The 16,815-nt window shown below is 35.9% G+C and overlaps 1 protein-coding gene across 4 annotated transcripts in view; it reads left to right on the forward strand.

The window, feature by feature from the left end:
• Window positions 1-16,815, forward strand: part of NOX4 (NADPH oxidase 4) — a 177,260-nt gene that overhangs the window by 28,321 nt on the left and 132,124 nt on the right. For 3 of the 4 annotated variants that reach the window (XM_036028698.1, XM_028517487.2, XM_036028701.1), the window contains 4 exons: window positions 6,718-6,828; window positions 8,674-8,758; window positions 11,864-11,961; window positions 15,420-15,447. In XM_036028698.1, the coding sequence (XP_035884591.1) occupies window positions 6,718-6,828; window positions 8,674-8,758; window positions 11,864-11,961; window positions 15,420-15,447 (322 nt within the window). The remainder of the gene's footprint in view (window positions 1-6,717; window positions 6,829-8,673; window positions 8,759-11,863; window positions 11,962-15,419; window positions 15,448-16,815) is intronic. The other variant, XM_036028700.1, reaches the window with a different exon arrangement.

A 16,815-nucleotide genomic window follows, 5' to 3' on the forward strand; every position in this document is an offset into this window, starting at 1 on the left:
CATAGAATTCATCTGGTAGTTAGCAAGGAGGTTGGAAGAGGAGGGAGTGCTGTGAGAAATGGAAGGAATGGCAGTAGCATGAGCTATGGATAGGGCACCAAGACATGCAGTTAAAACTTGGAATAGCTAATGTGGGTAATGCATCCAGGAGCTGAACTGAGCCATGTAGCATAAAAGTATAGCTGAGTAGCCTGGTTGATATTAAGAATATGACCTATTTCTAACATAAGTTGAATCAAAATGAAGGTTGGACTAGATGACCTATGGAGTCTCATGAAAGGGTTACAGTGACCCTGAGGGTTTTCTTCAAATTGGGTGCCGCTCAGTTCCATAGAGAAAATCCCAGCCTCCAGAATGGTGGGGGTTAGGGAAATGGAGGTAGAGTTGCTGTCCTGGGCAATCTGGTATGATGGAAAGAGAAGGTCCTGAGTTATGATACTAATATGAGCTAGATAGATCTCTAGATAGTAACCTCTTGGTTCTGATTCTTTTTTTCTTAATTTTCAAAATGAGGACATTGAGGATTACCTCATAGACTCATTCATTCATATACATCTACCATATATTCATTGAACACCTACTAGTTACTAGAACTTTCTTTTAAATCTTTATATGCAGTTGAGTGGAATAAAGCTCAGCTTCCATAGCCTCAGTTATAACATCACCCTTAGAGCTGAGGATGAAAACAGTCCTGGAAGGAGCGATTGCAGGAAGCCGTGCTAGAAGAGCCTTTCAATTCTGACACTAGGTTTGGCTTCTGGATGGCAAGGGACTAGGATGACAATAATAGCTCCTGTTGATTTCTTATTTTATGCCAGGCACTGCACTAAGTACTATACAAGCTCATTTAATATAATAAACCTTTGTCATTTTTCAAAATTTTTATAAATGAGAAAAATGAAAGAGAGGGTAAGAAAAATCACCTAAGATCACATAGCTAGTAAAGGGGTTTCAAATTCAAATTTGGATGACTTCAAAGTATATTCTAAAACAGTGGTCTGGTTGTACCTCTTAAGGGCTCTGTTCCATATGGCAGTAATCAGAATTTCAGGAAGTGCAGCAGGCATATATTTATTTTTTATTTTAAAAAAGGTTTTATTTATTTATTTTTAGAGAAAGGAGAGGGAGGGAGAAGAGAGGGAAAGAAACATCAATGTGTGAGAGAATCATTGATCAGCTGCCTCTCGCATGCCCCCAAGTGGGGATCTGGCCCGCAACCCAGTGTGGGTATGGCCCTGACTAGAAATTGAACCATGTTTTGGTTTGCAGGATGATGCCCAACCCACTGAGCCACACCAGCCAGGGCCATATGTTTATTTTTAAGTAGTCCATCAAGTGATTTCAGTGTGCAGTCAGATTAGGGACTCTCGTGTAAAGATTTACTCAAAATGACAAGGAAAGTTGCTGGTTGGATAAAAGTATAAAAACTGACAGAGTAAGAAAGTGTTATGGTTTGGAAAGAACCCTAGACTAGGTGCCTGAGTTCACATCTCTATTCTGGGGAGTGGAATGCTGTTAGGGAAATGGCAGAGAGCATGGAGGGAGGTGTGAGTTCCAGCCCTTGCATCTTTATAAACTCGTATAAGTGGAGGCAAAAAGAAGTTGGAATAATGACTTGTAAGGCCTCATGAAAGAGCTACAGTTCTGTGATTATAAAACATGTGAGAATTAGGTATTGTGTAGGCTTCATTTGGTTTGATTAAACATATTTTCTTGGGGGAATAAAAAAATTGAACTTAATTAGTATAAATTTACATAATTTTTGACAAACATAAAATACCAAATCAGAACATAAAAAATATTTTATAAACCTCTATGGTAATTTTTATTTTTATTTTTTCCTAGAAGTGACTAATTGTTGACTCACCAAGAGATAGTGTAGAAAATGACCAATTATTAAAGCTTACTATTAATACTTCACTGGCCTTTTAAAATCTCTTTGAATAATAGTTATGTATAGAGGTAGAATGTCATTATATTTCCCCCAAATTGTCGAGAAAATTCCCACTTGAAAGAAAAATGTTTATTTAAAAGTTAATTTACCAGAAAAGGTAGTTTGCAGATTCTCTCTAGAGTAAATTATTTCAATAGGATTTTGTTACATTTTAATAGCTTTGTCAAGAACTTGGATAAAGATGTAGAAAACATGAACATAAAATTTTCAGTGAAGGCAAACTAATAAGGGAATAATACATTAGAATACAGGATCCACACTCGATATACTGGGCTAAAGCTATTAAGTTCTTCCATTGTGTATCTGCTCTCTTACACTTCCATTTTTTTTCCTATCGTACAGAGGGGATTATAATGTAATAGCATTTTATGTGAAAAGATCTGTATGTTGTAAACCCCAAGATGAGCCGTTATGTGACATAGTCACCCCACCATGTAGCACAGAAGGAACAAGCAGGTCATGTCCTCAGTGGGGGAAATGATGGTCTTCAGTACTGCTCTCTCCAGTTAGTCTGTGTAGAGCATGTGGTTAATTCTGGTGAATTGGGAAAGGCCACTGAGATGACATGAAAATCACATCAGGAATTTTATAGGCACCTAATTGTGTTTAGCATGAAGAAAACAAAATTGGTCTAGGAAATCGTTCCACTTTTATCTTCAGTGTTTGAATGTCTGTCTTAGGTATATCTAGAGTACCCTACCCAGTAGGTGGAAGTTACAGAGACACAGATTTCATCTAAATGTAAGAAAACAAAATAGAAGCTTTGACAGCGGAATAAGCTGCTGATCCCTGAAAAAATTCAAGCTATGGTCAGGGTTGTGGGTAGACACTGGGTGGATGGGGGGATGTAGGTTAGGCTGTTTTAATTTTCCAGTTTTTGAAGTATGTCTTAGTGAATCATTTAGCAAAATAAATTTAGCAACATATTTATTCAGAACTGAATCCCTTTTTTGTAACAGACTCAGATATATTTGCCATAAAACATAATCCTTGTCTCAAACAAAATTTCACTTTTGTGATGATTAACAACCCAAAGTATAATTGCCAAAGTTACTTTCAATTTGTTTTTCCACACTTCATTCAGAGTGATCGTTACCTGATACTTATGTCCTCAAACCACTTCCATGTTTAAAACACAATCACTCTGCACTAATATTGGGATAAAGGTCCACATTCTTAACATGGCTTCCAAAGGCCAACAAAGTCTACCCCTATCTGCTTCCCTCTAGTTTTATGTTGTTATCACCCCCCATTTCCAGCCCAACCACATTGGACTACTAGTAATTTCTCATATGCTAAACCATGTTCCCATTTGCTACACATCAATTCTCATGCTGTGTTTTTTTTTTTTTTACTATTTTTTTCCTATACAATGGCATAAATATCTTACTTTAAGTATTTCACAGTCATGCAAGTCAATTTTTTCTTTTTATTGAATTTATTGGGGTTATATTCAAGTGTATAATTCTATAACACATCATCTGTATATTGTATTCTGTGTTCACCACCCCAGGTCAAGTTTCCTTCCATCACCGTTTATCCTCCCTGCATCCTCTTCTACCTCCCCCAAACTCCTTTCCCTCTGCCAAAGACCATACTGTTGTTTGTGTCTGTTTTGTTTTTTTATCTTTTCTGCATGGATGGCCTTCTCTTTCCTAGATAAGGCCTGCTGTCACCCTCTATGTCTCTGTTCACTTTTAACTTAAGCAAGGAAGTGTTTTGAACCTTCCTATTGAGATCTCATGTTGTGTTACACATGCTCATACTCTGTATTTCTCATTCACAGCATCGATCACTGTTACAATTTACATTTGATTATGTAACTATTTGATTCAATATCTGCTTCCCCTACTAAAATATAAGCATCCTAAGGCAAAAAGTCATTTTCTGTCTTCAGTTCGCTGTTGAACTCCTGGTGCCTTGCAGTATGCACATATCACAGTAAATGGGTTGAATGAAAAATGCAAATGGCACACTTACTGTGAAGCACAGAAGAGAACATTTAGAGAAGGGATGGGATACTGTGACCCTAAGGCAGTCAGTTAATTTTATATAGTGCTTGTGTTTTTAAAAACTGGTTTTTCACAAAAGTATTAAGAGCTAAATATATTAATTTTATAGTTAAGGACATTTTATCCTTCTCAACTATAAAGATCAGGACAGTTAACAAGATCAAGTTTCATAGTTATTAAGTGACAGACTTGAGATAAGAAGCCATGAGTTTGAGATTTTAGAAAATGACCATCTACTTGATATACCTAGGGTACTATGTTCTTTTATAATTTGCTTCAAATGGCATTATTTTCTTATAATTTTCTATGGGGCTGCCTTGGTTTGGGCTGCTATAACAAAATAGCATAGGCTTGGATGGCTTAAACAACAAACATTAGTTTTTCATGGTCTGGAGACTGGGAAGTTGAAAATCAAGGTACCAGCAGACTCATGTCGGGTGAGGGCCCTTTTCCTGGTTTGCAGGCTGCCCTCTTCATGCTGTCTCCTCACGTGGAGAAGAGGCAGAGCTGTCTCTCCCTCCTCTTGTAAAGGCATGGATCATAACATGGCCTGATTACCTCCCGAAGCCTCTGCCTCCAAATACCATCACATTAGGATTCAACATACGAATTTGGTGGGGACACAAACATTCTATCTACAGCAAGGACTAAGCTATGTTTTATTAACATATAAAGTATGTTTTCAGTTTTAAAAATTACATGTGGAATGGGCAATTAAGTTTCAGAAACTTGGACAGGTAGGATTTTAACCATGAAAGTGTCACTGCCATCTAGTGACAGGAAACCTGAATGAAACGCAGAAACTGGACTAGCAGGTTATGCCCCTTGGAATGGTGGAACACATTATTCACACAGAGTGGGCAGGGCACAAAACTTAAGGTGGTCATTTCTCTTTAGTGAACATTTGAGGCACTTATTCTTAACGAGGTCACAAATGAACGATGACCAAATGAAACAAATGCTGTGGTCTGCAGAATGCCCCCCCCCCCCCCCCCCCCCCCCCCCCCGTAAGTGAGTAGTATTGTACCACTTGACTGGGGTCTGCCTCCATTTTCCTCACTCCCCCCACTGTTTCTGAACGAGGGGATTTGTACTCTGGTAACCTAATGAAAAATTTTCATCTCAGTTTAAAAAACAGAGTATTTTCTGGAAGAAACATACATGTAGAAATGAGTTCTTGGTAAAATTTCCGGTTATGTTTTGCAGCATCTGAAGAAGAAGTGGAATGCCAAAATAAACCCCATCTATCCCGAGGGGACACTTAAAGCCACTTTGAATTAAATTACTGTGTGGTTTAATGTAAGCACAACAATAAAACACTTCCAGACACACAAAAATATTTAGAAAATGAAGTACAACAATTTTCTTTAATCATTGAACCACAAGGGAAATTTGGATAACTTATTTGTACCTCTTAAGTCCTAAATTTAAATATGATAGATTTTAGCTGATCTATTTCAAATGAATTATTATCCTGATACATTAAAATTGCAGGTAAAAATATCTAAAATCCTGTGAGTTAAATTTTCTTATGTATATCAAAAGAGAGAAAAGTTATTTTAATTCTCTGGAGGCCTAAAAAACAAAAGTCTGTCACTTTCAAAGGATAATAATTTTGCTGATTGAGGTGAGAAAATTATATTTAACATTTTTTCAGGTAGTCCAGAGACTTTAAGGTGTTGAACTCATAGTGTAGAAGTAGCCTAATTGGAAATATCAATTACTTTTATACAAGTCAATGGAAATTACTGCTTTCCTGACACTGTTTATTACCTGTCTCCCCTTCAGGGACGGTATTTCATATGTTGACAGTGTGTAACAGAGTTGCTGTTTTGCCAAGAGTTAAGCTGGAAATCTTGGGGGCATGAACCATTTCGTGATAAGAAAAGCATCTGACTTACACGTATTTCTTAGCCAATATCCTTAAAATAGTAGTTTTATGTTTATTTTGGGAAAAGTGTATAGGCATGACCCCGTCTCTTGTTTTCATGTAATAACTACTCATGTGAAGTATGTGATTAGTACCTGCCAATAACAGATGACAGTCTGGCAAGAGTTAGTTGCCAAAAAGTATTGTATCAATACTGACGGGGACTGATGTTTTGAAAAATATGTTGTGCAGTGTGGTTTTGATTAGCTTTGTATGGGGCACAACTAATCTGGGACCTCTCCTAATTTTTGGTCAGGGTTGAATTCTAGAGTTGTGCTTAAGGCTGACAGATGGGTAGAGTTACCGTAGTAAGGTGAAGAGCTTAAAGGCAGCTGCTAGTGTGGAAGGGTGCTATGTGGAGGCCCAGAGTGTTCTAGAATGAGAATATCAACTATAATAAAAAAATTAAATAGAACATAAATGAAAAGCTTTGTTTGAAATCCTCGGTACCTTATCAACAAACAAAGCATTCAACAGTGCACCAGTGTGGAAGTGGAGAATACACTGAGGCTCTCTAGGGCTTTTGATACCTAGAACAGCATGGTGGGGGCAGAACAAGAAATAGACCTCATGGTGGAAGGATGTACTCATTATTATAACTGTAGTAGAAATGAGAGGTGACCAGCTTTTATGGCAGTGCAGAGCAGAAAGAGACCAGTTTCTCTCTTGGGGGTTTTGGTGTGAGGAAAGCGGAAGGTTATTCAAGACTCTTGAAGGAGTTACCTTTACCATGATCCTCAGAGGAGCAGCATGATGTCTGTGTGTGTTTGCAGCTTGCATTTGTCTCTGACTGTGTTTTGACCCTTGTCTTATTTGTTCAGCTAGGATTGTGTCTAAGCAGAGCCTCTGCATCTGTTCTTAACCTCAACTGCAGCCTTATCCTTTTACCCATGTGCCGGACACTCCTGGCTTACATTCGAGGATCCCAGAAGGTAAGAACAATAAAATTATAGTCACAGATTGCAGCATAGAAATCAAGTGTAACTGTGGCATGTTAGTCCTGCATAGTTTTTATGGTCTGCCTTTCTGCTAGAGTGGTTACTTCAAAGATGACAATAAAGACCATGTCACCTTTCAAGAGGATCACTGAGCTATTTTAGATGACAACATTAAAGGTAGGGGTTAATTTAAAAAGTTATTAACAGTGGTATCAAGCACTGTGCTAGCTACTTCACATATGTAATTGTGAAACCTCACAATGACTCTGCAGTCGGGTATTACAGATGAAGAACCTGAGGCATACAGAGTTGGAGTAACTTGAGGATCGTGAGACTAGTGAATGTCAGGACTAAGATCAGTCCCAGTTCTGGGCTCCTTTCACTGAACATTGCCTCACTGAAATCCTGCTTTTCATTTAGTCAAATCCAGGTGAGCAAACATAAGCCCTAAGGCTACCGAGCAATACATAGATTGAGTGCCAGTGTTGGTGGCAATTTATCTCTTAAAGCTCGTAACTTGTTTTGAGCCATGTAGGCTTAGAGAAGGTATCTTGATTAAATAGTGATGTCATGTGTGGCTATTTAGTGTTATAAAATAAAGTATATAAGAAAACAACAGCACTTGGAAAGTTAAAACTCAACTGAATTTCTTTTGTCTTCAGTTACCCTCCTGTGTGTGTGTGTGTGTGTGTGTGTGTGTGTGTGTTATATGCATGTGGTCATTCCTTTCTATGCTAAGATAGTAAGGCATTGTTGGATAGATACTGATATTTATTTATTTATTTTGATATTGATAAATTACAAGGCGTTGTTAATGTGAGGTCACTTTGATGCCCTGTGAAGTTTATACACCCGGAATTACTACAGCAAAGCTTCTCAACCTTTTTATGTAATTGTATTTGGAAAGTCTTTATCTTTAATGTGGTAATTTGTGGAAATAACTCTTGGTTGCCAACCATTTTAAAATGCTATGTTTTGATCCCTGTGGCTGCCCATTGACTTGAAATAAAGAAAGAAAAGATAAATGGTAGGAAAAAAAAGTACCTATCTAAGTCTCTCAGTATTTAATGTATTTAATCTTAAAGGATTTTCCCCTACTGTGAAACATAGGTATTCAAAGATGCTTGACATTTTATTTTTCTTAAGATCAAGCAGGCATTTAAAACCATAATGAAATTGCTTTATTTTTAAAAGATCTTATTTTTTTATTAGAGAAAGTAATGGTATACAGAGTCTGGCACCAATAACGCCCCTTTTTTACTACTAAGTCTTTTGTTACAAAATCATAAGCATGTAATCCTGTAACAGAACAATGTCACACTCAAACCCAGCATATGACATTTCAAGAGAAATGTTCAAATTAAAACTATAAATTATTACACCCACATTATTACCTTACCAACCACACTCAAGTATGTGTTACTTCTGCCAGAGCCTGTATATAGTGAAATTTAAACATTCCAGAAATATGTGAAGTAATTAATGAAGGTTTCTTTTAATACTAGTCTGCCAGAGCAAGTGCTGATTACAATTTGGGGTAAATGACTACTGATATGTTAACATATAATTTAAACAATATAGGATTTGTTTTATAACTTTTTTATCTAACAGTATATCTTGCACATTTTCCACATCAATAAGTCTTCTCACATTCTGTATAATGGTTTGAGTGTACCATTGATTAGATATATCATAATTCACCTCACTACTTTTTAATTGATAGACTTCTGCCATATTTCTAAAATATTAATATTACAAACAGTGTTATAGTGAAAAGTTTTGTACATATATCTTATTTACTGTGTCATTTTTTTACAATATTAAGTGATTTTTATTTAGGTTGCAAGCAGGAAAACTAGAAGATTGTTAGATAAAAGCAGAACATTCCATATAACCTGTGGTGTTACCATCTGTATTTTCTCAGGTGAGAAAACCAAAAGATGTGGAATAGTATGTTATAATAACACATTTTATAAATGCTATTTTTATTATTCTATAAATTATTATTGCCACCAACTTGTGATTTTCTTATATAGCTTAATTTTCTCTTTTATGTTTTTAAAAAGAGTTGTATAGTGGTGCTACAGAAAAAAAGTGTCTTATAAAATGTTTCTTATAAAATGGCCTCCAAGCTGATAATGATTGTTCCCTAAAAGTAAATAACTTCATTTAAGAAATTGGAAGAAACAGACTAAAAGTTTTTAAGCTCTAATAATATGATAGGAGTTTACATGCATCAAATTAGAATGCAAAATGTAGATTTGTTGAATATGATACCAGTTGAAATTTTATTTGATAAATGTTTTTTTGATAATAATATTGAATACTTGGCTAGAGGAGCGCATATTTCAAAAATTTGTGGAAATTTATCCTGCTCAATTCCAATTAAAAATATAAAGTGAGAATGTTTTGGCTTTTAAGAATCATATTGCACACAATGCAATATACAGATTATGTATCATAGAATTGTACCCTTGAAACCTTTATGATTATATTAACCAATGTCACCCCAATAAAATTTAACAAAAAAAAGAAAGAAAAAAGAGTCAGTTTAAAATAAATTTTTATCCTGAGTATTTATGTAATACTTTAAAAAATTTAGAACAGAAAGTAATAAATGTATTAAGTGTGTGGAGTCTGGAAATGGAATGTCTTTATCGCCAACTGCTCTTCTGCCTTACTATGTGACATGCAAATGAGAACATGCATGCGAAGTTCTTAGGGTAGAATTTGTTATTATAATTTGCAATCCTAGGGATTAATTATCTCAGTGGCATAGCCCCAGACATTTTTATCTGGTTGTTATTTGTAAGACATTTGGTTTGGATATTTATGTAAGACCATTTTGATCAGGAGTGTTTTAATATAGCTACTACCAAGCTATCATTTAAACTTTAGCTTTTCAAAAATTGCTAAGTATTTCTTTACTGTTCTATTTCTGAACATCTATCTTTCTATTGGTAGTTCCCACCTATGGAGGTGAGAGATGGAGAGAGGCTTAGGGATGAGATTAGAACTCTAGCGTAGCTTGAGTCCAGGGATGGAGTAAGAGTCCAGGAAGAGGTGAGGGCCAAGGGTATGATAAGAGTTAGGGATGGAATGGAGCTAGGAAAGGTGGAAGGTCAGAAATGGTGGAGGATCATAAAATGTTAGCATTCATAACTTGATTTTCTCTACATTTTTTGCATCCAAATATTCTATAGTTCAGTTGGAGAACAACCAAGAACCTGAGACAGTGCAGCATGTTGCCTTGAATGAGTGAGCATGTTTTCCAGGGGGTCTGTATTCTGCCACTGGCTAGTGGTCTGACCTTGGCTAAATCACCTTTCTAACCTTAGTTTTCATATGTGTAAAATAGGTATGAGTTTATCTACCTCATTTTTTACTGTGAGAATTAAATGAGAAAATCAATACAAAGAACCTGGCATTGCTTTCTCCTTGCTCACTAAAGTTAGAATCCCTGGATTCTTTTGACCTAAAAGACCTTTTAAAGAAGGTGAAGGTACTCCTTTAGCATCCGTCTCATGCAGCTACTCCCTAGGACTTTTATTTAGGAGAATTCAGAGAGAATGACAATTCCACTGAGGATGCCTTTACACTTTTGAGCCATAAAGTATGTAGTTAACATATAAACCTTTAATTTTAAATAAACATTTCTTACTAGTTATTTCTGAAGTGGTGAGGCTTTAGGACACAGACAGGTTTGCTTAAATAATGTTTCATACCTGTGCCAAAGTTGAGTGTCACCTAAATATCCTTTGTTTTATTTCTTTGAAACCTGGTTCTTGCTTGTTAGTTAACTTCTAGTTTCCTGTTTATTTTTTATGAGACTCTCTTCCCTCTTCTCACTTGATCACTGGCGGGAGCTTATAAATCCTTTAAAAATTTTTTAGGTTATTTAGAATTCTAGTCCTTCTCTCTCATTTTGATTTGTCTTTCTGAGTAAGTCAGAACTTTTGGCTTCTCTATACCTCATATGCTAGGTTTGAGGGGATTATAGAGCTTTCTAATTTCTAAGCCATGTCTTCTTTTGAATTAGTAGTTCTGTATATTTGTGTAAACTTTAATGATTTACTAAGCAATTTTGGATCACTTATCTCTTTAGGCCTCTTATTTTTGTCATTTTATAGAGAAGTAACTTGAGGTGTTGGTAGGCAAACAATGAAGCCAAGAAAACAGGTTCCCAACTAATTATCTGTTGTTCTTTCCCATACATTATAATATGCTGTTAATTCAAACCATATTTCACCTACAAGAAAAGGTTGGAAAGGAGGGCATTATAATTCAATACACAAGGTCATTTGCTCCTTCCTTGTCTAACCTCCTCAAGATAATTTTCTTTTTTCCTTGACATGCCAACATGAATTTGTCTTCGACTCTTTAGTAATTTTCTAAAACTTCTTTATCTTGTATGAGCTCTGAGTCAGTTGAGCACTGTTTAGTGTGCCATTGTAGACACATAATTAAGTGGTATTTATTATTTTTCTGAGTGTTCGTCATATGGTTGCCAACACTTTTGGTATTGGGTTTAGGAAATTATGATTTAAATGTATAGATTGTGAAAAGTTTTCACTAGTTAAAAGTCTTTCAGTGAGCCTATACATTAGGGTGAGTGGCAGTGAAGTATACAAGATACATAACAGATTTGGAGTTATGGGAGAGGGGAGAGATGTGGAGCATTTGAAATGTCCCGGAACTGCTTCAGCAAATAAGTAAATGCCCATGTTATTATATTGCTGCTTTTGTAAGTATATGTGTGTGTGCACACGTGTATTTTTTTCTAATCTTGACTTACTAGGCTTATTTTATTCTAGCCTTTGAAAATTCAGTTTTCTTACATAATTTTAAATATTGAAACTGTATACTCAGGATTGTTTGTATCTTTAAAATTCCCCTTTTAAATTTAATATTTTATTGCTCATGTAGCTGTCAAAGTTTGACCCTGTGTTTATTTAGAGAGAGGAACTGACTCCTCTTCCTAGAACATATCTGAAAATCCCTCTGACTTGCACTTTGTGCGATTCTGTAGGGGTGCACGTGGCCGCCCACCTGGTGAATGCCCTCAATTTCTCAGTGAACTACAGAGAGGATTTCGTTGAACTGAACGCAGCAGCATACCGAGATGAGGTGGGTGGTCTCTGTCTCATTTTTCTCTCACTAGTTGTAAGATGACTAATGAGGGCCTATGATTTTCACAGATGATTTGTACTTTGCTGCTTCTTTTGAGTGCTCTTAAATGCAGTTGTCAAGTAGAGTTTTATTCCTTTTCAACTGGAAATATAGGTAATTACTATTTCAAAGTCCCTCCTGCAGAAAATGGGAGTTCAGAGAGTGTCTACTTTTTATTTCACCTTGTTCAGATGGTTGCCACTCAGACTTGCCTTCTGCCTGCCAGCAGCTCTGGTCTAATTCCTTTCGTGTGGTGGAGACTGTCAGCAGTCCCATTCCAGGGTGCAGACCCAGCAGTAACTCAGATACTGTGCTTGGGGGAAACAGGACAGAAGAGCAGGCCAACAGTTTGAGGACCCTGGATAATCATTTTATTTGACTTAAAAAATATTACTGAGTTTTAGTGGTTCATTCACTTTTTTTTAATCCTTGAAATCGGTGACCTTGAGTTGAATTTTGTAGCAGGCACTATCTGACTTAAGGGTGCTTTTCTCCATGTGGAGCTGCCCATGAAATGAAATTCTATTTGTAAGGTGCCAGGCCAGAGCCTGATAAACAGCATATGCACAAACCTGGTTAGGTCTTTGTTGCTCAGTGCTTCAGCCTGTCCTCAGGCTGCCCTTGCTTCATGGCGAGACTGCATTAAAACCCAGCTGCTCTGTTTGTCATTTGTTTGGAACCTGGTCCTGTTCTGCTGAGTCTGGTAGTGACTTAATAAGATTATTCCTCATCTTCTCCTACTCCGCTTTCTCCTCCATACATCACCAGACTTGTCTAGATTAATACCGTTTATGTCTTTGTCCTGCCTCCTGAAACAAAACAAAAAGTAACAACAGACAAAAACAAATTACAAAACCCCAAATAGCAAGCAACCTTTCATAAATCCTTTGACTGTGCTAGTGTTTTCTATTTATTTATTTATTTTTAAAATTTAGTTTAATTTTAATTATTTTTTGTTAATTTTTTATTGTATCTTTTCCATTACCATTTATCCCCCTTATACCCTCTCCCACCTCCACCCACCCCTCTCACCCTCACGATCACTACACTGTTGTCCATGTCCATGAGTCCTTTTTCTCTTTTGCTCTATCCTTCCACTCCTAATCCTCCCTGCCCAGAGCTGTCAGTCTGCTCTCCGTCTATGAGTCTGTCTGTTTTGCTTGTCAGTTCAGTTTATTCGTTAGATTCCACTTATGAGTGAAATCATATGGTATTTGTCTTTTTCTGACTGGCTTATTTCACTAAAACACTGATATGATTTAATTGATCTGGATTGGGGTCAGGCATGGTTGATTTTGAAGTGCTCACCAAGAGATTTTAGTGTGCACCCAGCATGAGGAAGCACTGGGAAGTCCAGCTTCGCAGCACACCAGTGGGAGCTCTTCTCATGTAATGATCTCGGCCCAGGCCTCCACTGCCCCACTCTCCCCTGCCTGTACCCAGTCCTCTGTCCTCCTCTGCAGTTTCCCTTTTGAAACTTTTCCTTCTTTGCTTCTGTCTTTTGTTTTATAATTCATATCTTTAATAACTATAATGCTTGTATTATTTTAATGTAATATGCTTTTGCTTAATATTTCAAAACTGTGAGTCATTAAATTTATTTTATTTTAAGAGGGGGTTATGCTCAGTATAAAATAGTTTAAAACTCCCACGTGTATGAAAAGCGAAATCTTTTCCTCCAAAAATAGCCACAGTTACTAATTTTCTGCTTCCTCTTAAGATGTTTTAAGTGATATTTTATGATAATTATTCCTTAGCAATTTACTTGTTTCCATAAGTACATGTATGTGACTTGCTATATCGGAAAGTATAAATAAATCCTATTCCCATTATATTAATAGGCTATAGTTTATTTTTAGCCTTTTCCTTATTCACAGATATGTAGGTTGATTTCTAGTTTTTGTTATGATCCACACACCAATAAATGAATTTTCTTGTACACTACTGCTAGGCAGATTCATAGAGATAGAATTTTGGTTTCAAAGTTATACTCATTTTTAGTTTAATGAACTTTGTTAACTTTCCTTTCAAAAAGGCTTCACCAGTTGACACACTTCTATTAAGTTTATCAGAGTGCTTATTTCTGTATCTAACTTAAAAAATGTCAATCTGATGAATGAAAAAGGTAACTAATTATTTTACTTCCCCTTTTCTTTATTTCCTTCCTTCCTTTCTTTCTCTTTTTTTTCCTCCCTCTCTGGCAATGTGCTGTGTAAAGATGGAAAAGTATACACAAATTGCAGGCATAAACAGGTATTTTCTTTACTGAATTGTCTTTGAAAATGATGGGTTTGTGCCACTCACCTCATTATTACTTTGTGCTTTCACTCTGCCTCCTCCAGATCTTCAGTGACCATCTTCCAGCTTGCAATGGTGGCACACTCTTCATGGCCTCGCTGAATCTGCCTTATCCTGTCATCTGTGAAACTGTGTCTTACACATTCCATCTTTATTCTATGACAATAGTAATTGTTACATCTCTGAGTTTCCATAACCATTTACTCCATTTTGTTCAACTTGTCTTCTGTTTTTAGTAGTTGTTTATATGCTGATTATTCTACTGTATCCTTTAGCCAGGTATAGAAGTCATTTGGCCTAAGTCAGATGAAGAGCTATTCCTAAGCAAGTGGTTCTCATTCAAGGCCCCTGAAATTGTATCATATAAATAGCTTCCTACTTTGTATATACCTGGCCTGATCCTAGACTCAATGGAGGCATAGGAAAGAAATTCAAAAGTTGAACATTATTAAGCATCATTAGGATGAAAAATAAACTCACAAATATCCTGGTGATTAATCTGTTTCCAGAAGGTAGGAAAACATTTGACTAGGGTCTATTACACCATGAGAGATGTAGTATAAATAAAACACTAATGATATTAATGTTTTATATTTCTGAGTAATAGGAACCTCTCCTTATTTGTCTTCATCACTTTTTACGATATTTGAAAAATGGACTCTCAATTAGTATTCTTTCCACTGAGTTTACAGTGTACAGCGCCTCCTATATATTTTATGACTTTTGATTCCCACTGTTTTAACACATTGTAGGTGTAATTTTGTAATTGTGGTATTAATGTTTCCACATTATAGCCAAAACATTGAGTTTCAGTTTGGTCAAAGGGTGGGCTTCAGGCCACTGCCCCTAGCTTTTAATTAGCCATTATGATTAAAGCTTACACCCTCTGACTCCACATCTAGTGCTCTTCGTTTCTCACATGGATAGACTTCTCTGAGTTGGATTTGTACTTTTTATATTTATAATCCATTTTAGCATCATGCAGCTATTATAAAACTTGAGTCTTATTTCCATTGGGAGGCTACATAGATCTTATACCCAGCCAAGTTTTTTGTAGAATTTTATATCATCCATGTTTTTATCTTTTAGTCAAATATTTTTCCCCCTTTTTTTTTTAGGATCCCAGAATTCTTCTCTTCACAAGTGGTAAGTTGTTATTAATTGCTCTTTTCTTAAGGTTCAGGAAAATCTTTGAAAATAAGCCTCATCAAATTATATAGCAATTAGATATATATTAAAATATAAAATATGAATATTTGCATATTAGAACAAATATTAGGAGTTCAAGGATAAAGTTGCAATGAAAACAGAAAGGTAAGGCAAACAGTTGGGGTTGGATGAAGAATAAAAGTAAGTAAATGCATTTGTCTTTTATATATTCTCCCAGTGAAAGCAATATAATGGCATATGCTTACTGAGGGCCTGCTTCCTGCATGCTGTGGCTCAAGTGCTTGTTGGTGATGACACATATGCAGAAGGTTCCTGCCCTCCAGGTGCTGGAAAGGAATGCCAAGTACTCTGAGCATCAGTGTAGTTCTTACAATTCAATAATTTAGAAGGATATTTTGTAATTTTAAAACATATGGAAGAGATGAAACAATCATTAAAATCATTTATTTTTTCTTGAAATATGTCCCCCCCTTGTTATTTGTAATTTACCTTTCCTTCTCAAGCATATTGTCCATGAAATCTTGGTCTAGACTGCTAATTTGTTATTCAAAGCACCTTGGAATATCCCCAAATTTTGTCCTGATGTTAGTAAAATGTGTACCAAAATTCTTCTCTTTTTAACCTTATACTAATGAAAGAAGAAAGCTTTCTTCTTTTTTGGAGGAGTTTTAGCACATATTTCAGGGATTAGGACAAGTGGGCAGTTGAGAGGTCTCTAAAGGTCTGGCTGTAGGGATCAGAATTGCATATGGGACTGAGGTGTGGCTTTGTCAAATGCATTGTTTTTCTTTTCAATCAACTTTATGATAAAAAATAAAAAGAAATCAGGTATTTTCTCCATCCATGTCACAACTGTATGTTTAGATTTGTAAAATACATTGTCTCTGTCTTATGATATTTGCCACTTGCAAAGCATTTCACAGTTTTCTCTTTAGCAATGCAGCTTAGTTTTGTTTACAACTTTGCTCATTGAAAACAGGCTTTTACTTAAGCCTTAAGAATTGGATGAGAAAAAGCAGAAAAATAAAACCTTATGTATGAATCAATGTATTTTTTGGTTCATATGAATTAATTTAAGAGAAAAAAAATTTGTTCTGATATTTTCTACAGTACACAGTATAGTTGAAGCCATGGAACATTTGAGATGTTTATAAAAGTTTAGTTTATAAAGATATTAAAAATTTCTTATATGACAAAGATATTGCATTAAGAAACTTAGTGTAATTAATACTTCCAAAAACAGGTGATCTCTCCACCTAAGTATAAAACCCCATTGCCTTTTCTCTTCCCCAGAGATTCCCATGACTGATGGTGGACTAAGTAGAGATGACACTTAAAAGTACA

The sequence above is a fragment of the Phyllostomus discolor genome, chromosome 6 (genome assembly GCF_004126475.2).
Source record: "Phyllostomus discolor isolate MPI-MPIP mPhyDis1 chromosome 6, mPhyDis1.pri.v3, whole genome shotgun sequence".
Lineage (NCBI taxonomy): Eukaryota > Metazoa > Chordata > Mammalia > Chiroptera > Phyllostomidae > Phyllostomus > Phyllostomus discolor.